The following is a 27,083-nucleotide window of genomic DNA, read 5'->3' as shown; positions in this document are numbered from 1 at the left end:
TTTGCGTGTATATATTTGTATAATTTAGAAACAAGCAAAATTTTTATCTACATCATTTTTTTAATATTTCAAATGTACGTATTATAATGATACGTATCCATTCAAGGTAATATTTTACATATTTTATTGGTGGAGTAAATATTACAAAAATATCCATAAAGTTACTATAATCAGGATATCTAATAATTTTAAAGTATATATTTCTACTGCATGATTCTAAATATCTATTGTCAAAAACGTAATCACAGATGCTGTCTTGCTTAGTAGTATTGCTGAAATACTGTAAATCTATATTTTATATTTTATGTTATATTTTTATATTCTATTATTTTTTGGTATATATTATAATATTGAGATGATTAGCAACTATTATTTTATTCTATATTTTACAATGTGTTCATACATACATCTATATGTAAGATACTTTTGTCCCTTTCCTATTGTGGTGAACATAATATTATGTTACTTGTTATTTTTTGTCTTTAATTAAAATCAATCATCAATTTTAAGACTTTACTCATTATTAACTATATTATATATTATTGTTTTTAATTTGCTATAATATTAATATAACATACTAAATTTTCCACTTCATCACCTAATGATCAATATATCTTCCTATTCAGATTTTTGGCAAAGAATAAATGAGTACATAATTTTTAATTTATTGCGCAAGTTGTTATTATTTGTCATTGTATTTATGCGCGTATAAAAATTTATTTGCACATCACATAATTCCATAGTAGGCTTAGGCCATTCTATAATATTCTAGGAACACTGATACCCATATGTTCACTAACCATATTTATAATTATCGTGTTATTGCATTGTATATCGATCGTTTAGTTCTTATTTCTATTAAATTTTACGTGAAATTGTATAGAATTATAACATAAATAATGAAAAATTATATTGTTGCATAAATGAGGTGTACATCAATCATTAGATTAATAGTATTGTGGATAGTATTTTTTAAATACATTTATCATGATACATTATTACTTACATATAGAATAATGTATCATGTATGATGTGCATGTATAAACTGATAGTAATATTGCATATTATATGTTACATTTTTTTTTGGCTGATTTGATATAAAGCATGTTATTCTATTAAATAATATTGTTTTCTAAAACATATCGGAAAAATTTTGCTATTTTATTTTTACAAATTCTAATAATGGACAATTGTATATAAGAACATGTTTGACATTCTCGTTTAATAATTTAATATTATTTTTTAATCACTTTATTGAATTTAAAATATGTATATAATAAGAAAATAATCCAACAAACGATAAAAATGGTTAATGTATTAAATATAATCTTTTGTTATATATTAACCCTTCACTTATGAATTAAAAAATGCATTAATATCTTCGAAATCGTTTCGAACAGTAATACTTCAGCTCTGTTAACTATTTTCTATATATGAAAGTAATGTTATATTTTTTTACAAGAATTTAACAATTAAAATTATGAATTCAATAAAGTTTATCAATATTCAAATGAAGGGCTTTCTAATATTATTAATTCAAAAATCTTAATTCATCTGATATACTTAATTTTATTTCGATTCTTTTTACAATATCAATCGAAGAAAGTAAATTGCTTTTAAAATTATATCTCTAAAAAATCATTTTAAATCGTTTATTCGTTATTTTAATAATTATTTTCACTGCATTACTAGTTAAAATAAATAGTAAAAATGATCCGATTATGTATTGGAAATGTTGACAGAGTTGTAAAAATTCCGATAACATTAGATCTTCGGAACTTACAGCTGTAAAACAATTTTACAATATACATTGAAAATATCTGTAAATTTTTAACGAAAAATCTACACAATAGTGCATTCGTTACTAAACGACATGCACGTTCATATTAAATTAAGCAAAACAAAACAATAATGAAAGTAGATAGCTTCAGTAACTTCAAATCTAATTTCTTAAATACTGCACGTATGTTCCAAAGAGAAATGTTTAATTCACTTTTAGTAGCTGAAACAAATAAATCACAACAATCAAGTATTTGTTAATTTCAATTCAATCACAGAAACATATTTTCTCTAAACACAAAAAAAAACCTTTTGAAATTCTTAATATTATATCTTTATAATACTACGTGGATATATGTATATTATATATATATATATATGTATATATATACTAACCGGTAATAACTGGGCTTAAAAGGTCCAGCCTTATTCAGACCCATGTATTTTGCTTGCTCATCTGTCAATTCTGTTAAATGTGCATCAAATGTTGGTAAATGTAACGAAGCGACGTATTCATCTGCAGAATAATATGTTTTCTATTAGTAATTTTGCTAATAAAACAGTTAATACTAATTAATTAATAAAACTTTATGTTATAGTTTCCGAGTATTTATATTTAAGTTTTTTGAATACTAATTGCCTTTTAAATTTTAATATATTTTTCATAAATACCCATTTTTTTAGGAAGCAAATAAACATCACTCTTGTAACGGCCTGGCGGAGCATTAAACAGTTCGATGAGGGCCAGTGCTTGTGTAGCAGCTGTAATGGAGACTACAAAAGAAGGAATGCTGGAACAAGACAAGTTGACCAAACGACCTTCCGCTAGGAGGACGATACGCTTTCCATCTGGCCAGATTACATGGTCCACTTGAGATCTTACTTTTTCCCAAGTTAAATCAGGAGTGCGTAAACTGTTCTGTTAAGAACATATTAAAGGGATCTTAATCTTTTACCAATATATTTCTTTTTTGTTCTGAAATAGAAGAAATACGAGTTCTTCCTCCAAACAAGCCAAGATCAAAGCATTCTGAACAATATAACTTTACACTACTATAAATTAAAAAAAAAACTAAAACATACAATATCTATTTCTGTATTACTATGTCCCATATTGCATACTACACATCCATTTTTCATCTTATCCATGTGTTCCCGAGTAACTACATTTTTATTGCCTGTGGCAGTAATAACAATGTCCACATTTCTAATCACTTCATTTAGCTTCATTACTCTAAAGCCATCCATACTGTAAAATAAAAAAAATATATATGTATATATATTACAGATATCTATATAGTAAGATATAAATCAAAGTCAGGTACTCAGAATTACTTACCTAGCTTGTAATGCACAAATTGGATCAATTTCAGTAATGTATACAATACAACCCAATCCTTTAAGAGCTTGACAACATCCTTTGCCAACTTCTCCATAACCACAAATTACAACTTGTTTTCCTCCAAACATAACGTCTGTGGATCTCTTTAAACTATATAAAACAAGCTTACAAAAAGAATTTATAGCAGCATATATATAAATATAATGCTGACTTTACAATATTTTTATCATAACTAATATCAACATACCTATCAATAATACTTTCCCGGCAACTATAGAGATTATCAAATTTGGTCTTTGTAACACTATCATTTACATTCATTGCAGGGACGGATAATTTGCCGGCCTTGGACAATTGGTACAATCTATGAACGCCTGTAACACTCTCTTCAACAATACCTAAAATACGTTTGTCTTATATAAAAACATTATGTACATATAGTTTTCAAAATCATTAATAAGAAACAACAAACATTATACCTTGAATCATTTTAAACATGGCATTGTATTTTTTAAGCATCAAATGCGTTGCATCTCCTCCATCATCCAATATCATATTTGGTTGCCAATTTTCAGCTGCAACACACTTATCGATACACCACCAAAAATCCTCTTCAGTTTCACCCCGCCAAGCAAAAATTGGATATCCAGTATGAGCTAAAGCAGCTGCTACTTCATTTTGTGTAGAATAAATATTACATGCAGCCCATCGTACTTGTGCTCCAAGTTCTACTAAAGTTTCAATCAAAACTGCTGTCTGGGCATTGATATGAGTACATCCCACAATTTTAGCATTCTTCAATGGCTGTTAAAAGCGTTTATACATTGTAATTTTATCTTATTATTAACAAAATTTATAAATTAATACACATGGGTAAACAAATATTAATAAATTATATAAATAAGTAAGAGACAAAACAGAAAAATACCCTATCATCCGCTGCACGCTTACGAAGTGCCATGATTCCTGGCATTTCTTGTTCTGCAATTTCAATTTCTCTGCGCCCAAAGGCATGCTGATTGATATTCCGTACGCAGAAGTCAGTAAAGCCTTTTTCTGTCTTTTGAATCTTCTCACGTGGTGAGACATCATCTTCATCTGATGAACTTCCTGTATAAGATGCTAAGATAAAACCAAAACACCGCAACATTAACAGTTAGTGCCACAAAAAATGCAAGTGTGAGTTAATCATGTTCTATATAAAACTGTAACTTTGGAGATAAAAGTTAATGAGTTGTATTTGTATTGATAAATCATGCATAATAATGAAACACATTTGTATCAATTATGATCAATTACTGTTTTTTTTTTGAATGCATACATTTTTAATTATACATATGTTTTAAATAAATTAATACTGCAGACATTAACACAAAAAAGCATATATATATATATATACATATGACATCCACTTTTTAAGAAAAAGAATTTAAAGAAAGATTAACAAGCACAAAGGCAACAAATAATCATTATTATATTCATACCAGAACTGTAACTGTCAGTGCTGCTAGCAGATAAGGAACGGCTGCGATAACGACTAGACTTCTTTAAAGCCCCAGATTTAGTATCCTAGAAATGTTAAACAGATTAAATATCTTTAGCATTCATGAATGCTCCATAGACTGCTATGAATCAAATAAAATTACGAACTCAATGGTGCGAATGAAGTTATTTTATTTTATATAGACACAGATTAATACAGACGATTTACACCATTATATAAATGATTTAAATGATTTCCATATATATGACTAAACCTAAAACATATAGTATACAGATTTATTTATGTGAATACTTTCTGTGTTAAAGAATTTGGAGAAAATGAAGATAAGTAAATCATCTTTTTATTAGTCTGTATTCACTGGTAAGGAGGTAAAAAATGACAGTTCCATTGGCGTGGACCACCTTTACACAGTTGGAAGGAATTAAAGCAATCCTGAGGAAGTGACAAGAGATTGTTTATGGCAGAGGATACAATTTACTTTGTCTTTGATACACATATATTCTTACTTACTAATTTTGTTCTCGGGCCGTGAAAGGCATTATTTGATGCCTCAAGGCTCTGAAATCACAACAATCACCATTTCATGATTCAAATGCATTAGATTTTCATAATACAGTCCGTAGTTTGGTACAAAGCTCCCAAAGGTTATACTTTATATGTGAAACAAATAAAGCATCAATCAATGTTAATGTACAATAAAAAAATTATTTTATAATAATTTCTTATCAATGACATTATTTAAAATTATATAAAATTATATAAAATACAAAATTAATATAATTCTAAAATTTATATACAATCAAAAAAATTATATAAAATACAATGTAATGCAAAATATAATATAATTTACAAAATATAATTAAAATTATTTTAAATCATTGTAATTAAAGTTAGTATTTGAGAAGTATTAGTCATATTTAACAATATAATGAATTAATGAATAGCATTGATTAATTCAATTTGTTATACATATATTAGCAGTAAAACCTTTAAATATTCCATAATTACTTCAATTACACTTGAGAAAGATTCATTCAGAATGAACTGTGCCACGCCCATGTAGTGTATCTAGGCTTATAAATGAGCGATGCATGAGTGATTGGTACCGAACCTACGGACTACTGTGAGAATAATACTGTATATATAAAACAACAAAAGCATTATAATGACAGACTACAGGTATGTAACAACTAACATGCTTTTAAATTTATACATTATATTCATAAATAAATAAATAGAATAACATCTAAATGTTGAAAACAGAAATAAAATTATTTTTAATATGCAGATCAATTTAATGATATAGATAATACAATGTTATATGAATGTTAGATAAATGAAATATGAAAACTTGGATTTTATGGATATAATTAAAAAGTTATGTCTTTTGTAATCTTCAAATTGCAATAAGTAATATTTATATTAGTTGCTAATATATATTTAAAAGTTATTATACTGACAAAGTCAAATGCTTGCATTAAAGACAAATGTATTTATTAAAATTTTTTATGATAATGAATTTTTTATAAAAAAAGTTATATTAAAATAATAATAGAAAGAATATATTTGTATGAATGAAGTCAAAGAAAATTTATTGTAATAAGAAGTATAATATAGAGAAAATGTTTACATACAATCTTTAAATCCTGTTTTGACTCTGATAATTCCTTCTCTGACATTTCCATTTTTAATCAAAAGAAAAAACTCAGAATATATAACTGTACTTAAATCTATTACTTTATATTTAACAGTATAATAATTACAACTTATGTGCTTAAAAGTATTCGAGGAACTGTTAGCTCAGAATTATACAAGCTGTATAACAGCTGTACCAAGTACAGTCTTTTTCTAAACCAAGTGTCTTCAATTTCAGTTTAAATTATCAAGCTAACTATACAGAATGTATTTCCATGTTGCATAACATTAATAGATAGCATGTCTGCATCTCTTCTTTATTGTATAGACATTTGCCATTATCATAGAAATTCATGTATATTACATTCAAGTTACATTTTAATATTATGTTAATTAGCACTTACAAATATGTTATAATTCTATGTACGTATATAGCCACTTGCAAAATGTGTCCAATAAATAAATTTTATATAAGTTATAATATCATAAATTTCTAAAATATATTTACAAAATATCATAAGTCAATAATTAAATAAAATTAATAATTGTAAAAGTTATTTGTGAGCTATTTTTAAAGTTAACTCAAAATATATTATACGGTATATATCTATTAAATAATTTGGTATTAAATAAATATTATAAATGCTCCTTAAGGTAATATTATTGTAGTATTATATTATAATATTATAAATAATCGAAAGATATAATATTGTAAAAAAAGAAATGTTGCATATCATTTTAATATCTTTTGTACTAATACTTTATATAACATAAGTTTTAAAGTTTAAAAAAGACCAAACAAATTAACATGAAGTTATATTTTTATCAATATTTAATACAAAATTACATAACATTAAATAAAACTTTTAAAAAAGAACTTTAATAATGAAACAACAAACAAACGTAACATAAGGTATGAAGAAACATAAATATATGTATATAGAATAAAAAGAATGAAAAAAAGCGAGACACATAGTACTTAATTAAGTTTAATTTTAAGGGATAATATTTGTTTCATACACGCACATACAAATAATATATTTGATTTTGGAAAAAATATATTTTTGAAATATTATATCAAAATAAAATTTTAAAAGAGCTGTAAATGTACGATAGCAAAAATATCCCTATATAAGATTAGTCATCAAACTTGAGTATGATCGTGAGAGGGGTAAAAATTACGATATCTTCAATGACATCGTAACGTTCTAAATATAATTTACCTTAGTACTTGAAGCCGGATCAGTAACTGGACCATCGCTGACGGTATTTCTAGCCTCTTTTCCTGATAACGTATTCAATGTATCTCCCCCGTCAGCCATTTTTCAATCTAGATACATCTATATACAAGAAGACCAAAGCATAGACTATACTAATATATATATAACTATAGACACTGCAACCAGAGTTCTGTGTTGACAACTTACCAGAAGTGAATTACAGCGCTAATCTTATAGGAACTAATAACTGTCAATTATGTTATTAAAGCTTTGTTCAATATAATATTTCTATCGAATAAAATGAAAATTAGATGTAACTAATGTACTCAAGGGAATTTATATTGTACCATATATATACTATGGTTATAAGGTATTCATATCAATAATATTGAGCTAAAATATAAGTATATGTATAATAATGACTTTATTAAAAGATCATTTATTTTAATTAAACCTGATAATCATGGTTAGTAAAATCATACGAATTTATCGTCCAATCGAATTGTAAAGAATCTTTAATTAAATGTCAATAAAATATTGATATAGTATAAAAAGTATTCTAATTTTGCTATGTGAAACTTTTTCATATGTGATCGTATTAAAAATTATACGAGATTAATGATCGAGAAGTGAAAAATATTATAACACTAATTTATCAAATTTGAATACAATGAACTTTAAGTTTCTTCACCACCTATCGCTCGTAACGATATAATATGCGACTTCAGCGACAAGTATGGACAAAATATGAACTACAAGCGCAATAGGGAAACACTATTTCCTATTATATCGTTGTATAGGCTTGTATGTCATAAATCTTTCACACATAACCTAACGATTGAGTGAGTGTGTGACAGAAATTTTTGTATGTAGTAAATAGTAAAAAATAGTAGTACATATAATAAAAGCAAGAAAAGATCATATGTCAGATTATATTTTTTTAAAGATAGATTAATTGAAAAATGTTTGTTAATTGTATAAATTTTATACTTTTTATTTCTAGTTAAACTTATACAAATAAGTGTATTTAAGCAGCTATTACCTTAATAATACTTACGATAAAATATATTACGATAATATAATATATATATATATAATAATAGCAGTAATATAATGTATAATAATTTTTCAGAATGTATCTCTGAATTGAAATTATTTTATATTTAACATATGTTACGAGCTATGTAATGTTTAAGCGAATGTATTATTGTTTAAATATTGGTTTATTGTACTTCGTATATATTATGCATTATAAATTAATAATTATAAAATCAACAAAAGTATTGTCTAATCTTAGACGCTTAGAATGAGAGAGAGAGAGCTTCGATGTTTCCTCGTCAGAATACGAAAGAAGAATGGATCGATAAAGGTCAAAGTCAGTTAAACGTTAGTTTGTTTTTGTTGATATTAAATGTAGTCAACAATCCGGAAATCAAAATTTAATTCTATTGAAATATTAAATTGAAATTATTTTATATTTAACACATGTTACGAACTATGTAATATTTAAATGAGTGTACATTATTATTTAAATATTAATTTATTGTACTCTGTGTAGGTTATACAAAGTTTAAATAATTATAATTTTGAAATAATTTTATATGCTATTCTATGATTTTATATATTGTTAACATGAACGACTGAATAGTTTTTATCATAGAATCATTAGGCAATAACTCATTAAAATGCCTGAATAGGTTATTGTGACTTTTCCGTGTGAGCATGGCGAAACGCGTTTCTTTATATTTGCAATGAATCAGAAAATTTGAAGCTGATAAAGAAGCAATTGTCCACTTCACGGAAACAAACCACATATCATTCTAACGTTTATATAAAAATCAGTAATGTGGATAAGAACTTCTTCTATTTTGCCGCAAAATTCAAAAAGCGCCACTATACGAAATTTATTTTATGAAAAATGTCGAAAACAACGTTTACATTAACAGCGAGTACAGGTGTAATTTCTAAATGATTTTAATGAACAAGATCTCATTTTAAAGATAAAGGTTTAAGTGAGGATATGGCTTTCTCGAATTTTTTAAAAAATTTTATTTTTTGGATAAACTATTGTAGGAAAAATATTATTTTTGATACGATTTTTTTCAAAGAAAATAAAACTTTTCCAAAAGTTCTGAAAAGTTGTGTTCTTTCTGAAACATTTACTTTTAAAATGAGACTTTTTCATTAAAATCATTTAAGAATTACACTTGTACTCATTGTTCGCGTAAAATGTTATAAAACAAGATGTGATGAATAGCCTTAACACCGCGCAAGTGAAAGTGTTAACATGGAAACTATAATGCGATTGGATATCTAATTACCCGCGATGATCACGTGATTTTAAATGTATTTGTTGTATATATTGTGTGTCGTGTATATATTTCATTATTATAAGAATATGTTTTGAACATATTATATCGACTTCATCGTTTTTTCTCACAAAATGAAGTATCTATTTCACGTTCGTCAAAAATATATTTTTTATATAAAAATTGTTTTTACATCTAAATTATTAAATGCATTAATATTGTTAGTACATTACTATCGGCGTTTTTTGAATTATTAGAGGGCGATACTATCGTTTGATAGTCAGGACCGTCGCTGCTTTAATATGATACAATGTATTTCAATGTATTGCTTTACTTTTGAATTTACGATTTATTGAATCTTGTCATTAATTTAATAAAAGGTACATATGTATGTATATAGACATTAGGAAATTGTTTTTGAAAAATAAAAAATGATAACGTAACGAAGGTGGATGAAAGCTAACTTTACCGGATCTCAATTGGATGATATTTATATGTTACATTAGAATCCCATAAAATGCTCCAATCAGAATCCCATAAAATCCTATTTGACAATTATTTATATTTTAGCATCAATTTTCCAAGATATAAGTATGTTCATCTCGTGCGATATCTATTCAAACTTTTTTATTGAAATATTGTAATATATTCTATAAAAATTAATTTTTATTTGCTACCCAATATAACGATAAAATTTTCTTATTAATACGTAATGATACTTTATTTAAGAAGATAATAATTAAAATATTTTTTACTATATTCATGCGATTTTTTAATTGTTTTCTCATGTAGAAGAATCAGTAGTCAAAATAATTTTATGTTGATACGATCCTGTCCAGGATAGCATATTATACTATCGTTATTAAAAACATCAGTCGCAGTGTGCCCACCCACCAAGATGGCTCCTTTACGGGGCAATACTCGAAGTTTGACGTGAAGTTATTTACACGCCTGGAATTTAACACTGTCCAGAAAAGTGTTAGATATTTTTTGGTGCGGTGTGTATGCAGGAAAAGAAGTCAAGATAGTAGACGAACGGTAAAAAGCGGTGAAGGTTCTGTCGAATTTTAAAAAAGTTTCAACGAGACGGCCGGTCGGCTCGTGAGATCGCTCAACGAAGGAATATATGTATCTGTATGACTTTCATGCTAGTATAGCACATCAATTTTAAGGTACTCGCGAAAGAAGCATTTTCGTATTAAAAAAAAAAAAAAAAAAAAAAAAAAAGAAAAAAAAAAGAAAAAAAAAAGATAAAAATAATCTTCTTCCGTTCAATGACTTGTATACGACGATCTTAAGAGTTTAAAGTTGATTTTGTCAAACTTATGTGTAACTTAGCATATTAAAAACGTATGTACGCGCAATCGTCACTATCAAAATTCAGCGCGGATGTGTACATTGCATATTGATCTATTCATAGCTGTCAATCATATTTCGAACAAATCGCGCGTGTTAATTTTTTTTTTTTGTGTTTCGATGTAACAATTCAATGATCGCACGTAATAAGCTTGACGAATGGCGAGGACCGTTCACGATCTAGACACGCAGCAACGTATAACGATTTATTTTTCTATTGTTGCAGTTATGCTTTTTGATATTAAAAATTCGATTCTTTTTTTGTATGTGTAATTTTTAAAAGACGGATTATGAAATATATTAGAATTTTTCTTTTTTCGAAATTACTTTAATGGCAAAAAATCGACTATTTTACATTGTAACGTGATAGACATAATGTTTTATTGAATGCTAATGCAATCATCATTTTATTTTTAGTTGAAAAGAAAACAGTTGCTTTCAATTACATTTACGTGTAGGTGTTTAAATGATATTCAATTTGTTAACGATTATTTGTGTGTTTGTAAAAATAATGAACTGTTAAAGAGTTGATTAATGTGTGCTTGGGCTTTATAATAAATTTTTATAGAAGAAATGCAATATTAAGAATGATAAAATAATTGGTTTGAAATAGAATAAAAAAATAATTGTTCTGAAACACCACTACAGTTTGATCTTTGTTTTTAGATTTATATATTTCATATATAAATTATATTTTACCTTTTTGTGAAATTTTTTTCTTCTTGTCTACTTTGTTATCTTGGTTAATCATTGCAAGATATATCGATTCTTTTTTTTTTGTAACTTTCAGATATATGTCATCAATCCTATTACGTACCATACTTTTTAAAAGATAATCTTCCTTGAAATTGTACTGAAGTTGGAATATATTGTATTTCATACATATAACTTTTGAAGTCTTGAGATATGTACATTATCAAGAAATGATTATATGGCATTATCACTGGCAAATTTGGAATAAGGACACTGTATTGATAAAGCACAAATGAAATTTTGGCAAATGTTAGTTAAACATACATGCTTATACAAATTTTTGGATACTGCATCTGAAATTGCATTATTGTGATGACATATAAGTTCCAAGTGCGAAAAAACAAATTAAAGTAATAGAATTAATGAAAATGTTACCTAAGGGAAGTTCTTCTGATTTTCATGCATGTTTGTAGATCTAATATTATGATCAAAAATATGCGAACAAATTCCTAATAAATATAAGCAATTATAATACCATTTACTTTTAAACATATATAAATATGTCTTGAATAACATTACTTGAGAAAAACCAATTTATTTTCAAATTTAAAAATTGCACAAGTGTTATAACTGTACATTATTCCAAAAATGGCAAGGAAAAGCGATAATGTCAAGGCTATAAATATTGCGATTGTTGGACTTTCTGGTACTGAGAAAGATAAAGGACAAGTTGGAGTTGGCAAGTCATGCTTATGTAATCGTTTTATGCGTTCTCTCAGCGATGATTATAATGTGGACCATATTTCAGTATTATCACAGGTATTGTAATATTTTGAATTATAATTTTAAATAAGTTCATTGATTATATTATATGTTTTGCAGTCGGATTTTAGTGGCAGAGTCGTGAATAATGATCACTTTTTATATTGGGGCGAAGTAACAAAGACTGCTGAAGATGGTGCAGAATATCAATTTCAAGTGATAGAGCATACAGAGTTTATAGATGATGCATCCTTTCAACCTTTTAAGGGTGGTAAGATGGAACCTTACGCAAAGAGATGTGCAGCAACTAAAATTACTAGTGCTGAAAAACTTATGTACATCTGCAAAAATCAATTGGGTATCGAAAAAGAATATGAACAAAAAGTTTTACCAGATGGTAAACTAAATATTGATGGTTTCTTGTGTGTATTCGATGTAAGTGTTGTGCCTAACAGATTAATCGAGAAACAAGTTGAAATAGTAGCTAACATACTAAATAATTTAATGAAAACAAAAAAGCCTATAGTTCTGATCACAACTAAAAATGATGATGCAAATGAACAATATGTCAAAGAAGCAGAAAAGTTAGTGATGCGCAAAGAATATAAGGGATCTATACTAATAGTGGAAACTTCTGCGCATGAAAATATTAATATTGACCTGGCCTTTATGATCGTAGCACAGTTAATTGATAAGACTAAAACGCGCAGTAAAGTGATTCCTTACGCGGAGGCAGCTAGGGCTAGAAAAGAGTTATTAGATACATCCACTGAATCTTTGCAAAGATTAATTCGCATACATGTTACTGATTTTCGTGCACTATGGTCACAAGCATCTAAAAAACTTGCACAACATAAAGAATTCTCAACTTTCATAGAATTATTTGGAGTTGATGCAACACAAAGATTATTTAGAAGACATATTAAAAAACTAAAAGATGAGCAGGTAGCAAAAAAAATACAAGGATACTTGGATGTATTACCAGATGTTCTTCATGAGATATGTCCTGATATATCAAATTTAATGAATGAGTAAGATTTTATTTTTATTTTATGTGCAATTTTGTTTTTAAGTGAAGTTAAAAAAACGAATAAAATTTTATTGTTAATTTTGTTCACTAGGGAATGGTCTGCAGTACAACAGTGTATAAAAGAACATCCTGACTTTCATCAATATTTTTATGAGTGTCCCGAGGATATACCTTGGATTGATTATGATTTTGGAGAAAATAATAGCTCTAAAATTCCTTATGACGTTTTAGAAACATCAGAGGCTGAAACTGTTTTTAAAAATCATGTAAATGCTTTACAACAAGAACAACGTCGATTAGAGTAAGTATTGTAATATAGTGGAATAATGCTTTAATATAAAAATATTGAGCCAAATTTTAAGCTAATATATTTATTCTTAATCTTCGTGTCATTGCTTAATTTTGTATATGCTTCTGTTGTTGTGATTATACAATCATTTAGAATTCTAGACAATAATATTCATCCATAATATATTAATGCTTTGCTTTATTCTGGGTGGTGTTTCTTTGTGCAGACTTCCAAAAAGGTAATCTATGCTTTTATTTACTGCTTTTTTATGTATTGTATAATTATAAGCAGATCTTAATTAGCATAATGATGATAGAAATTTTGCTATCTTCAATTTCAATTTAATTACTCTTAATTCAATTGGATCTTATAATGTATAATTATTTTATTAGATGGAAGAAACAGTTTAAGCAGTTATTAGAAGAAACTGGTTATGTTACACCTGGAAAACAATTATCTGAGGTTAGAGTACTATTTATGGGTAGAGAATGTTTTGAAGCTCTTTCTCATCATGATTGTCAGGAAATATATGATCAACATCAAAAAGAAATAATTGAAAAAGCAAAACATAATTTTCAAGTATGTATTGGTATTGGTATTGATCATAAATATTAAAATCTCTTAACTATAAATATTTGCATTTCTTTGTTTTTTGCAGGAGTTATTGTTAGAACATGCTGATTTATTTTATCACTTCAAAAGCATAGCTCCTTCTGGAACCATTACACAGGATGATATAAAAGAAATTACGGACGCTTTACTAGATGATTTTAGGTTAATAATCAATTAAAATATATCTTTTAAGATTCCTACTGAAGAATTTATGGTTGAAAACATTCATTATTGTTATGACATGAACATTATTGTGCAGGTACAAAGCTTTAGACAGATTGGATCAAGATAGAAAGTTGATGTTGTTCCAACACTTAGGATTTGTTCACTGTCCTATAAGAGAACATTGTCCAGCATACCCAAATTGCATGGATGCTCTTATAGAAAGGATACTTGGTACAAAAGCCCACAGGTAAAGTGATTATATCACATAATAATTTTTTCTATAAATTAAAGTTTATTTTAAAATATTATTATATTATTGTAGACCTTCATCTTGGAATCATAGTAGTCAGTGGCAATTAACATCAGATAACAATCAACTGAATCTAGTTATACTTGGATGTAACGGACTTGGTGAGGAATTCGCTCGGGAAATAAGAGCGCAAACAGATGATGATGAAGTAGAAATTGATTGCCAATTATACACTTTGGGATATAGGATTATTGATGGTGATGTAGGATTACCACACAATTCTTTTACCACCTCAGATTTCATGCCACATGGTATATAATAAAAAATCTTATAATATTTAATCAATAATATTTAAAATATTTTCTTGATGTTTTATCATTGCAGGATCATTTTGTATATATTCAAATGAGGATTCGTTCGAATACATTCGTTCGTCATTAGAGAAAACATTACTTTCAAATTTAGAACAAGAAGATAGGTTACCGTTTCAAGGATTACCTATTGTTATTATGTTTTTACCAGAATCAAGTATTGATGATATGGAAGCAATACGACTCAGGGAAGAAGGACAAAATCTTGCCGATAGGTATATGTGCTTAGAAAAGCTTTTTTTCTAATTCCATTGAAAAATTAGATTGCTTATCCTTATTTTTGATATTTATTATTTATGATATAGTTTGCAGTGTCCTTTTATCGATGTTTGCATAGATGATTTAGAACAAGATAAAAGATTCCCAACGCCTTTGGTGAAAGATGCTCTACAGCAACTTATACAATCTATAAATCATCGAGCTGGATTTTTGAATATTTACCAAAGTGTTATAGAGTGTTTAGAACCAGACATTAGGTAATTTATTAAATAATATAATTTAAATATACAGCTTTATAAGTTAGAAATGCTATGTGTATATAAGGAAAGTGGAATAACTACAAGTAAATTATTTATTACAGAATAATAATGTGTATGTTCTGTGGAGATCCTTATTCAGTGGAAAATGTTCTTGGACCTTTACTCAGTCATCAGTGTTGTTTTCTCAGTGGAGATAGATCTATTGTATTGGAGACATTTTTGGGGGAATCCAAACGCAGAGTTGAAGTTATTATTTCCAGTTTTCACGGAGCAAATGCATTTAGAGACGAACTTGTACATGGTTTCATATTGGTTTATTCAACAAAGAGAAAAGCATCTCTTGCAACTCTTAAGTATGTATTATATTATTGATTTAATATTTTTTACTTTTTATTATACAATTGTTATTATATCTATTGAAATTGCTTTCAGTGCATTTTCTATGAACATACCCAATTTACCAATACAAATTATGGCTGTGACTGATACTGGAGGTGCCAATGCTTTCTTCAGTAATGATTTGAGTCATTTGCTTATCACAGAAGGAAATGCAACCGCAGATAGATTACAAGCACATTTCATGACATCTGCATCAAGTTGTCAACAGAAAAGTATAATTTTCTTTAGATAATAAATTTATTATTAGCATTATATACTTTCGATAAAATGTAAATTTATTGATTTTATGATTGCAGCTGCTTTTTATACGCCCTTTTTTAAAGAGGTGTGGGAAAAAAAACCAGAAATTGAGCAAGCATTCAATATGGAGGAACCTGGTAATTTAAATGATAGTGGTGAGGGTACATTAGAATACTCTGCTTTACATCCAATGCCACCACCACGACATGAAAGCTATCATCTTCAAACGCCAGATGATGGGTAAGTAATCTCAAACCTTTTAAAGTATTGTATAAATGATACTTTTTCTATAATTCACAAATCTAATGTGAAGCAGTATGTCTGTAACTTTCAGAAGTGGCTCAGAGTCTTATGAACAATTAACGCCGGATGGTGATCTTGGAGATCCGGGATTGACTGAACAATTTGCTGATAACAGAGCTAGTCCAAGTGATGATAGTGATATATATAGTCAAGTTGATTTTTATCGAGAAGAAAGGGAAAGAGAGATGTTAAAATCTGGAGACATTACTAACAAATTATCCGGTTAGTATTATAGAAATATAATAGTATATCGATAATAGAGCTAATATTGAATTTCTTGACATTCATATGTACATTATTTATTCATATAGGATGGGTTAAAGAAACATTTATGCATCAAGATGGAGTAACAAATAGCTATCCTCATAGAGCTTTTACAACAGGTAGACGTCATATTTCGCAAGCGAAACCACGGCCAAAAGGAAATAGTCAAACGTTAAAGCAACCTGGAAAAATTAATTTAAAAGATTTTTCCAATGTAACAGACGCTATAGCTAGAATGACAATAGGTGAAAAAGATGAGCATGGTCCTAAAGTAGGTCTGGGCCATGCTCCTCTTGCTACACCTGAATTGGTAGATCTCGGATCTGAATATGCACAGGTGAAAGACCTTGTTCCTAGTTTATATTCTGCTTACGACGGTGACTATATGTATGCGTTAGTGCAAGATTCTGTCGGAAACAACAAATCTAAATTACGACATAGACGTGAAAAAGGACAACCATGTAAGCATTAGTTTAATACATTTAATACATGAATATGACAACGCATTAAATAGCTTTAATATATTTCATGTACTTATGTTTTTTATTTATGTATAGCTTACAGTGATTCTGATTCAGAATGGAGTTCTTTGGAAAGACAAAAGGTAGTGGATACTTTAGGAAAAGTAAATAAGAAACCGTTAACTCATAAAAGGATACGTAAGAAACGTATTGGTATACCAGTTGCAACTCCAAAAGTGCCATCATTGGCAAGTATGGGAAGTGGAGATGGTATTGTAGGAATGAATTATAATCTCAAAGATGATAAAAATTGGAGAATCGATCCTGCAGAAAGAGGTAGGTTTACTTTTCTATATTATATTATATAAATAATCTGTACATTGCAATAATATAATAATTTCATTTTATGAATCAGTATCTAGTGAAACTCCAGATAGTTCTGAATCAAGTGATCCAGAACAAATGTCAAGGGCCAGATCAAAGCAATACAAGCATGCAGCAGCAAGTTTACGCAAAAGATTTGGTAATTCATTACAACAACAGCATTTAGCAGCAACATTGCAACATCCTTTTAATACTAAACATATGGCTCAAGATATGTTTAGTGCTTCTTGTAAGTAATTTTTATGATTCATTCATTTTTTTTATTTTTAAAGAAATTATAAACAAATTTTTAACTTAATAATTTTTATAACGTTACACAGACGATGAATCGAGCCTAGATGTTTCATCTCCGCGTGAAATAAATTCTCCTAGTGTAAGTAAAGAGCAGCAATATAAACATCTGTTACCTTTAAATATAAAAATATATTTATATGTACTATATTTTTGTAGTTTGGAATACTCAATAAAGGTAAAGAAGGTGACAAATCAACACGGAAAAAAGATAAACAGAAAGCAAAGGAAGATGAAAAATTAGAAAAACGTAGGCAGAAAGAAGAGAAACTTAAGAAACACGCAGAGAAAGAAAAAGAAAGGGAAAAGAAAAAGCAAGAGAAAATAAAGCAAACAAAAGGACCTAGTGGAACACCAATTTCAGGTCAAATACAACAACCAGTGATAGAAGACTTTGCACAAAGCGAAACTAATCGGATACCATTATTTTTGGAGAAATGTGTACGGTTCATTGAAGACGAAGGATTAGATTCAGAAGGGATATATAGAGTTCCTGGAAATCGAGCGCACGTTGAACTTCTTTTTCAGAAGTTCGAAGAAGGTACTTATGCAATAGATTTAATGGAAATGTTTTAATTAGAAATACATTTCATCTACAAAATATAATTCTTATTAATTATAGATGGTAATGTGGATATACATTCTTTGGACATTCCTGTAAATGCAGTCGCAACAGCTTTAAAAGATTTCTTTTCTAAGAGGTTACCACCACTCATTGATAAAGAGCGCATGAACGAACTCGAAGATATATCGGGTGAGTAATTAATTGTAGCAATATTATAAAAAAACAAAACGATTGGTTGATTCATAAGAAAAATATACTTAAATGTTATTTGATATGAGAATGTAGAGCTATGTGTGTGCTTATATTAGGTGCACGTGGCATCAGTAAACCAATGTCAGCGACTTGCATGAATATGGAAGGTTAGTATCGCCTTTTCTTTGGAATATTAATATACGTGACTGTTATCATAATTATTATGCTTCTCTAAAATACGGTTAATGCAGAACAAACATTGCTTGTTCTTTCTTTTCTTTGTCTTAATGTTAATATTATTATTATTATTGTCATTATTATTATTATTATTATTGTCATTATTATTATTATTATTATTATTATTATTATTATTATTATTATTATTATTATTATTATTATTATTATTGTTATTATTGTTATTATTATTATTATTATTATTATTATTATTATTATTATTATTATTATTATTATTATTATTATTATTATTATTATTATTATTATTATTATTATTATTATTATTATTATTATTATTATTATTATCATCATTATTATTATTACCATCATCATCATTATCATTATCACTACTATTACTACTATTATTATTACTATTACTATTACTACTAACACTACTATTATCACTACTATTACCATTATCATTATTATTATTGTTATTGTTATTGTTACGGTTTATTGTTAAATAAAATTTTTAGGAATACTATAATACAAACATATTTATGGTTCCAGATCGTAGTTGCAGACTGCTAGCTTTACGTTTGATGCTTAATAAATTAAATCCAGTAAACTTTGATGTACTGAAATTCATATTTCAACATTTTGTCAAGTAAGAACTTTTTCAAGTTATTTTGTATATTTAATGTATGTCTTTTTTTATGTCTATTTACCTATGATTAATAATTTATGCGATTACAGAGTGGCAGAAAATTGCAAGTTAAATAGTATGGACAGCAAAAATTTGGCCATCTGCTGGTGGCCCACATTATTACCAATAGAATTTAATGATCTTGGCAGATTTGAAGCCATGAGGCCATATTTAGAAGACGTTGTGCAAACAATGATTGATCAATATCCTTTTCTTTTTTGTGGAGAAGAGGCTATCGTAATGGTGTAGTGCAAAATGTTATTGCAGGAATTTTTGGTTGTGTAAACAAAACCGAATCTATTTAAAAAGTAATATTATAGTTCTCCTCAGAACTTGTTGCTTCTAAAAGAGCCTGATGCATGCTAACATGTTATCAGTGACAATTACGCAGAATGATTGGTCTCATTATAGTTTATAATATTTGTTTTGACGTAGTACATACATAATACGATTAATTTAAGTATGCGACATAAAAGACCGAATTTATTTAAATCTTCATTTATATTGTTTAAAACATATGACCGAGCGAAATGATCGAATGATGATCCTAAGACGGCTGTTTATACATCGGTTAATAATGCAAGTAATTATGTCAATCCAAGTGTCATAACAGTATGCATGTATCATGTTGGATGTATCCAAAACGATGTATTTATTACTACGTATTAGATATAAGACTTGATATTTGATAATATCAAATAATTGTAATGTCAAAATTGATGTTGCTTTTTCATGTAGTTTAAGTATCATATTGAATTATTTTACTAATTTCATAGAAAAAAAAAAGAAACTGATATTCGTCGAAAGGGAAGTGGGGGACGCGTCTTTATTAAGCAAAGTAATTATATAATCTTCATGCGCATTATTTATTTTGATATGATTTTTTTTGCCAGTAATAGTATCAAATGCAACATTTTCATGTAATGTCATTTCGATTGCATTCTAAAAATAATTTTACTTCGCTTTATAAAAATTATTTTTCAAATGGTATTTCCAATCGCATAAATTTTATTTCAAGTAGCGTTCAATAAGCTGTATGGTGATATAATCCATATATCTATTCCGTCTAATTGAAAACGAAATATTACATGAGATTACGGAATTTATAAATAAGCAGTAATAATGTCATACGGAGAGCATTAAATTGTTAACAATATACTTATACGAGGCAGACTTTGAAAATTAAAAAAAAAAAAAAAAAAAAAAAAAAATAGAAAAAAAGAAAAAAAAAGCAGATATACAGCGGTGTTCTTCAATAGATTTAAAGTTATCTAGGTAACTATTCGATTTTTTTGAACAGAGGTGTATATAGAAATATACTAATGTAAGATATTAAATTACGAACAACCAAGGCGAACTATAGAAAAATACTTTTAAAAAGGAAGATAGGTCGAATAATAGACTTAATTTTGTTTATTAAGAAATATGTTTTGTGCCAGCGTAGCTAATGAAACGTATCAATCTCTTAAATATGTACTTACGTATTTGACAAAGTGCTGGTCATATTATTAATGGAACACAGAGAGTAATTATTAATTGATCCGCTGATTCTGACAATTTTATAATATTGTTGGAATCATTTTTCTTTTTGTTTTTATGCCTTTTTTTTGTTGCTACAAATGTGCCATAAATAAATCCGTATGTTAGGATTTTAATAATCATACCTTTTTGGCGAGCCATATTTCGAAGTTGCACGTCGTTTAAGTGTATATGAAAGCGAATGAAAAGAATGAAATACCGTTAAAATTAGGATTTAAGCTCATTGAATGCCAACATTAGCACAATTTTTCTAATTCGAAATATATAAAAAAAATTTGCATAAAAAGCGTCGGAGATGGTTATTGTTCATTTTGAATTCGTAGACGTGAATTTGTAGCACGGCCGCGATATTACAAGACACGTTAAACCTTTTTTGCAAGACGAAATCGCGAACACGGCCGCTTGCTTCAAATATACGCCTGTCGAACGCATCGTCGCATTTATAAAAGAACATTGTTAATGATAATTCTATAAATGTGTGTGCGTGTATGTCTCGCAAGCACACCTAATAAACAGCGAATCGTACTTACATTCCCATTTAGTAGTAATCAAATTTTATACATTCGTATGTACGTAATTATATAACGTTGTGATAGGAAGCAAGGTGTAGTTGGTACGCACGAGATCAAAAAAGCATGATTAAATATCCATAAATGGTCACTGCATATCGCAAGTAATAAGATAATATTGAAAAGTAATCATTCATCTTAGCGCTCATTAATATTTTAAAAAGATTTGGCGAATACTCATTTATACTCATCAAAATCAGTTCTCGGTGCGTGTTCCGCCATCATCTTGTCTTCTGACTGAAGCAAACTCACTTTTTTACGATAATGTCCGTTTAGGATTCTGCTTTAATAAATCTCTTGCAACTGGACGTTCAATCACGACGCGTACAGACTGTGGGATATAAGCGTAGTCCCATTAAAATTAAATGTTAAACTGTCGTTGCCTGTGATAACATGGAAACGAACGAATAGAGATCGTCTTTTTTAATTTATAGAGTGGACTGATGATGTGCGAATGTATTATAATTGTACAGTTGCGCCGAACGTCGAAACTTAAATAAAAGAAGCGTTTGCGTCCACTTTTCCTCATGGATTTCGATCTTTCGACGATCTGTTTCTTCTTTTATTTCTTCTTTCTTCTAATCACGAACACAAAATAATAATAATAATAATAATAATAATAATAATAATAATAATAATAATAATAATTATTATTATTATTATTATTATTATATTTCTGTACGAATCGTTTTTTTTTTTAGTGCACGCAAAGCGGTTTTCTTACGGTAAGGAGATGCGATTTTTTTTTCATCTCCGATATATCGACGACTGCGCTTTGCGATGCGTATGTCGGCCTAAAGCATATACTTTAATCGCTTTTTGCAAACGATCTGATTTATTATTCAAGTTAGATTGCAATTAGACGTATGGAGTATTTATAATGTGAACGAAACGAGTCTACGATCACAACGAGCATCATGCAAATCGTAGTTGCATTCGATCGCTAATTTAGATATGTCGCACTGTTTCAAGTCTTGAACTTTCGATGAGTATGTTTTTCTTCTTTCCAGAAAATTTGTGTATTTATAAATGTCGTCGTTATAATAAATTATAACGATTTTTGTAAATAATCCATATACATATTATATAAATATAATATTATACATAACGTGTAAATGGACGCAACCCTGTCCTCGTTGTATCAATAGCTATATTATTATTGTATATGAACGATGGGAATCTCTGCTGATTAAAAGTTTCCTACACTATATGTTCCGCTTTGTCTATCTGTATGGGATCACTGATACATAGTTTCAGCAATTCTTTGCCAAATAGTTCCATCCAAAATAGAAAAAAAAACGCGGAACGATAATTTACTTAATAAATTATTTTTTCCCATGCAACTCCGTGTTGCGTCGTATCGTCAATTTAATGTTCGCGAGTTCGAACGGGCGTCGAAACGATGATCATTTTGCATTTTGGGTTTTATTGTCCGGAGATATATATCATGTATAAAAGGAAGACAGAAAAAGAAAAGAAAAAAAGAAAAAGAAAAAAGCGAACACGTAAAGTGAGGCGGAAAACACGTTGTTACAATTCTCGGACTCATTCATGAAGACATCTAATCGAAATCGGTAAGCGATCGCATGTAGATCGTATGTGGTTGATACATAAAAAAAATTAAACGTATTATATATAGCATTAGTAGGTATAGGATTTCTAATTTGCGCGAAGTTATGAAATTTTATACTGACGACGCTGCTGAAACTTCGATATGTCTTAAATTTAATATTTAACGAATAATTGAGACGCAATCACTTTTTAAAATCGTACTATATAAGTTAACAAGAAACAATATGAACAAAGAATGGAAAACTGTGTGATTAGTGTGCTTGCGAATGAGTTATATGAAGTATAATGTGGATGTAGATGTACGAAAAAAAAAAAAAAAAGAAAATGGGTTACGTGGTCTTGGGTGTTAATTGTCGAGTTTATATTAACGCAAAAGGTTAATATAAATATTTTATCGTACTTTCTTTTATTTCCACTGATTACGAATCTTTATTTTATGAAACGATAAAACGTCGAATTTTTCGAATAACATTTACATAGAGATATTTGTTAAAATTTACACCCCACACCGCTTTACCTCTTGACGAACACATTTATCGATCTTTATGAAACATATAAAAAATATACACCGATGCTGGCAAATATTTCTATACTTTATAATGAAACAACGATCGCAATCGTTTCGCATACAGGCTGCGAAAATATCGATCGAAGACTCGAAAAAAAAAAATTTTACCAACATGTGGAATGCTATTTCAAGAAGTTATACGTGTATGCATATTTATATACATCCAACATGCTAAATACTATAGACAGTCAACTTTTTTCTTTCCTTTTTATTATTTTCATTTATTTTTTATTTATTTAATTAATGCACCTAATATAATCCAACGATATTGGATCATACATCCTCTAAACGAGAAAAAAGGCGAATTAATTAAAATCTTTATTACGATATAAGAAACGATATTTCTCGATTTTGTGCCACGATGGTATGCGAAGATATACATATATCAAATATATATAATAGAGGACGCGTTGCAACGAAGATCGATCGACAAAAGATGCAGCGACCGGTTCAGTGAGCAGGAATAAGCAGTCGTATCCGTTTGAATGGTCAATTTACTCGAAGATGCACAAATTATGAAAAGCTATATAGTCTTGTAAGATGGCGAACGAACGATGTATTTGGATGTGGCATGTAATTTAGTAATCCACGAGTACTCGTAATCGATAATTGTAATGACGCTTTTTAATGTGTATATAATTGTTGCTTACGCTATTAACGGTTGTCATTCATAATCGACGGCTGACACGAATTATTGGCGTTAATGACGCTATTTACGAAATGAAATAGAGAGGGAAGAAAGAAGTCGAGGAAGGAAAGAAAAAGGAAGAAAAGATCTATGAGAAGAGAGTCTGATTAAGAAGAAAGGAGGGGGAAAAAAATCAAGAAGAAAACAAGTTCTTCGACGCGCTTTTATCTACTGGTCGTTACATATTGACTTTATGAATGCAAAAAAATTGGGAAGATTGAAAAAAGAGAGTGAGGGCGGGACAGTGCGCTGCCGTTTTCGACGCTCGTACATATAACCAATGTACAAAATAATTACGATATAAAGTGTCGAGCTTTACGATAGATTCGTGATGTTTTCTAGAATAGTATAGGGACGAGGTGTAATATGTATTGTTACATTATTCGCAATTGTCGACGGACCATCATTTTCTTTTGATACTACGAATTGTAAGATGATTAATCAAATTTAAGAAGGACGGGAGGAGCTTCTGGGGAAGAGGGTATTTCGTATAGATCATTATTAATAAAGTTTACCGTCCCTTTTTATTTCGATAATCGGCCTACATTTCCTCTGCCGTACTGCCGTCATCACGATATCGTCTTGCTCTTGCTCTTGCTCTCATAGATTGGAATAGGCAAAAACGTTTTGACATAAATTTCAAGTTAAATAATAATCGTGAGAATCTTTCGTAGAGTTCGACGAGTATTTAATATGTATGATCGACGCGTCGTGTCATATCCGTACACGAGGGGAGAATGAAAGAATCGAATGCATTTCGACGTTTGCGAAGATATAAGAAAAAAATGAGAAATAAGCTGAAAATACCACAAAAAGTATCGGTGTCCAAAAAGTATTTAAAAAAATAAAAATCGTCTTTATGTACAATTTGAACAGTAAATCTAGTCATTTCTTTGTCATTATTTTTCGTTGCACAAGGAGTTTACACAACGACTTTAATTCCTAATCCGACTTTTCGTTCATTTTTATTCGCGTGTAATTGAATCCTCATGAAAGATAAAAAGCAGGAAAGTTGAAATTTACATCGCTTTGACTTTTTTAAGCGGTCTCTATACGGCCGTTCATATATCTACATACATATAATCCTACTTGTACTAGAGAACAAGATTATACGGAATATGCAAAGATTAGTTAAAGTTTTAATTCGTTTATAAATTATTTCTACTCTTGAAATTTCACTTACAATATCGCACGAAAATTATTTAAAAAATCCAACGTGTTAAAATATCTTACGTATAAATCAAAATCGCACGACAGCTGTCAACGTCGTACCTAGTGGCCAATTAGAACGACCATTATCCATTTACACTTTTCTTCTAAAAAATGTCGGTCGCATAGGAAAATTATTTCTCTATTGTCAGTAGGATGTTAATTTTCTTTATCTTTTATAGTCTTTCTTTAAATTAATTAAATAAAAATACTTGGCTACGAGTTTTGATTCAGTTGTTGCATCCTCTCAAAGCATTAAAAGCGACTTTATGGGCGACTGCTATTACCGAATATATATAAGCTTTGGCCTCTCTTCAATTAACGTTGTAGTTACATAAATATCACGAGTTTTAAAATAATTTCTAATGTGGCCCTTAATTATAGGCATATAGAGCATCTTTTTATATGTAACCGCGAATGTTTCTTAGAAAGCAATTTTGATCCAATGAAAAATTCCCTACGCTTTTGGCGTTATTTACGTCATTTATGTTTACTTCGTGATTTTTTATCTTTGAAGATTGGGGAAAAATTAAGGACAGAAAATTATTCACCGGAATAAGATCAAACCGAAGCACGATGGTCGCGCGAAGGAACTGGTAATTGCACGTTTTAAGCGTAATTAAAAAATCAACTCTTTCGAATTTCTTCACGAAAATTATAATTGTTAATTTGAAAACTTGCCCTAACAATCATTATTAATTAATATTAGAGTTTTTTTTACATCTCGCGAAGTCTGTTCTTACAATACATTTACAATATCTTCTCATTTAAATAATCGATTGTACATTAAAATAAGAACGATAGTAGTACTTTTGTTTCTTTTTTTTTGTATATTTATATATATATATATATTTTTTTTTATTTCTACTACCACCAAGAGCCCATAGTCAAATGACGTATATATCTCGCTTAGAAAAATGAAGAAAGACGGATGAAAAAACGGCGGTAGCCTGTAATAATGTGCAACGGTACTTTTGAGGGGACGTTACCGACGTTGTTGCGGAGTGTACACTCACATTTTGAGGCTGCACTCTTTCGCACGTTCATTAGTGGCACAAATTTACCTGGCGGCGAAGCTCAGTGCTCTTCTCGTTGATTTCAGTCATCCAACGTGGATATACCAACGTCACCTCTTTTTTTCGTCTTTCACCACCTGCTTTTCT

At 28.7% G+C, this 27,083-nt stretch overlaps 2 protein-coding genes across 12 annotated transcripts; one reads left to right on the top strand and one right to left on the bottom strand.

Moving 5' to 3' along the window:
- Positions 1-356: 356 nt before the first annotated feature.
- On the bottom strand, positions 357-27,003 carry LOC124425767 (adenosylhomocysteinase-like 1). Of its 8 annotated transcripts, none has more exons than XM_046966606.1 (12): positions 26,985-27,003; positions 7,484-7,600; positions 5,136-5,183; positions 4,606-4,690; positions 4,050-4,243; positions 3,601-3,925; positions 3,369-3,519; positions 3,119-3,271; positions 2,863-3,028; positions 2,452-2,698; positions 2,176-2,296; positions 357-2,002 (listed from the first exon to the last, which is right to left on the bottom strand). In XM_046966606.1, exons 2-12 carry the CDS (start codon positions 7,580-7,582, stop codon positions 1,996-1,998), a joined length of 1,596 nt encoding a protein of 531 aa, XP_046822562.1. In that variant the 5' UTR covers positions 7,583-7,600; positions 26,985-27,003; the 3' UTR covers positions 357-1,995. The 8 variants fall into 8 exon arrangements, with proteins under 8 accessions (XP_046822562.1, XP_046822564.1, XP_046822565.1 ...); XM_046966608.1 differs by having other exon boundaries at positions 4,050-4,231; XM_046966609.1 differs by lacking the exon at positions 5,136-5,183 and having other exon boundaries at positions 26,985-26,999.
- LOC124425763 (rho GTPase-activating protein 190) lies at positions 8,040-25,591 on the top strand. Of its 4 annotated transcripts, none has more exons than XM_046966590.1 (24): positions 8,040-10,961; positions 11,936-12,657; positions 12,721-13,631; positions 13,722-13,931; positions 14,146-14,157; positions 14,312-14,498; positions 14,578-14,693; positions 14,791-14,943; positions 15,019-15,257; positions 15,331-15,532; positions 15,623-15,793; positions 15,898-16,149; positions 16,229-16,407; positions 16,492-16,675; positions 16,770-16,960; positions 17,050-17,463; positions 17,560-17,799; positions 17,879-18,076; positions 18,168-18,220; positions 18,298-18,679; positions 18,761-18,892; positions 19,012-19,062; positions 19,640-19,736; positions 19,826-25,591. In XM_046966590.1, exons 2-24 carry the CDS (start codon positions 12,487-12,489, stop codon positions 20,022-20,024), a joined length of 4,944 nt encoding a protein of 1,647 aa, XP_046822546.1. In that variant the 5' UTR covers positions 8,040-10,961; positions 11,936-12,486; the 3' UTR covers positions 20,025-25,591. The 4 variants fall into 4 exon arrangements, with proteins under 4 accessions (XP_046822546.1, XP_046822543.1, XP_046822545.1 ...); XM_046966587.1 differs by having other exon boundaries at positions 16,752-16,960; XM_046966588.1 differs by lacking the exon at positions 8,040-10,961 and adding an exon at positions 10,989-11,599 and having other exon boundaries at positions 16,752-16,960.
- Positions 27,004-27,083: the final 80 nt, after the last annotated feature.

The sequence above is a fragment of the Vespa crabro genome, chromosome 7, assembly GCF_910589235.1.
Source record: "Vespa crabro chromosome 7, iyVesCrab1.2, whole genome shotgun sequence".
Taxonomy (NCBI): Eukaryota; Metazoa; Arthropoda; class Insecta; order Hymenoptera; family Vespidae; genus Vespa; species Vespa crabro.
Note: the sequence above shows the minus strand (reverse complement) of the source record. Positions and strands in the feature narration are given on the sequence as shown.

Bases quoted from the DNA above. Each gene is read 5' to 3' on its own strand.
- LOC124425767 (XM_046966606.1), bottom strand. From the start codon at position 7,582: ATGGCTGACGGGGGAGATACATTGAATACGTTATCAGGAAAAGAGGCT. The intron at 3,926-4,049 runs GTATTTTTCTGT...CGCTTTTAACAG, and splicing joins AGCGTGCAGCGGATGATAGG to CCATTGAAGAATGCTAAAAT. The intron at 3,520-3,600 runs GTATAATGTTTG...AACGTATTTTAG, and splicing joins CATGTTTAAAATGATTCAAG to GTATTGTTGAAGAGAGTGTT.
- LOC124425763 (XM_046966587.1), top strand. From the start codon at position 12,487: ATGGCAAGGAAAAGCGATAATGTCAAGGCTATAAATATTGCGATTGTT. The intron at 18,221-18,297 runs GTAAGTAAAGAG...ATATTTTTGTAG, and splicing joins GTGAAATAAATTCTCCTAGT to TTTGGAATACTCAATAAAGG. The intron at 18,680-18,760 runs GTACTTATGCAA...TATTAATTATAG, and splicing joins TTTTCAGAAGTTCGAAGAAG to ATGGTAATGTGGATATACAT.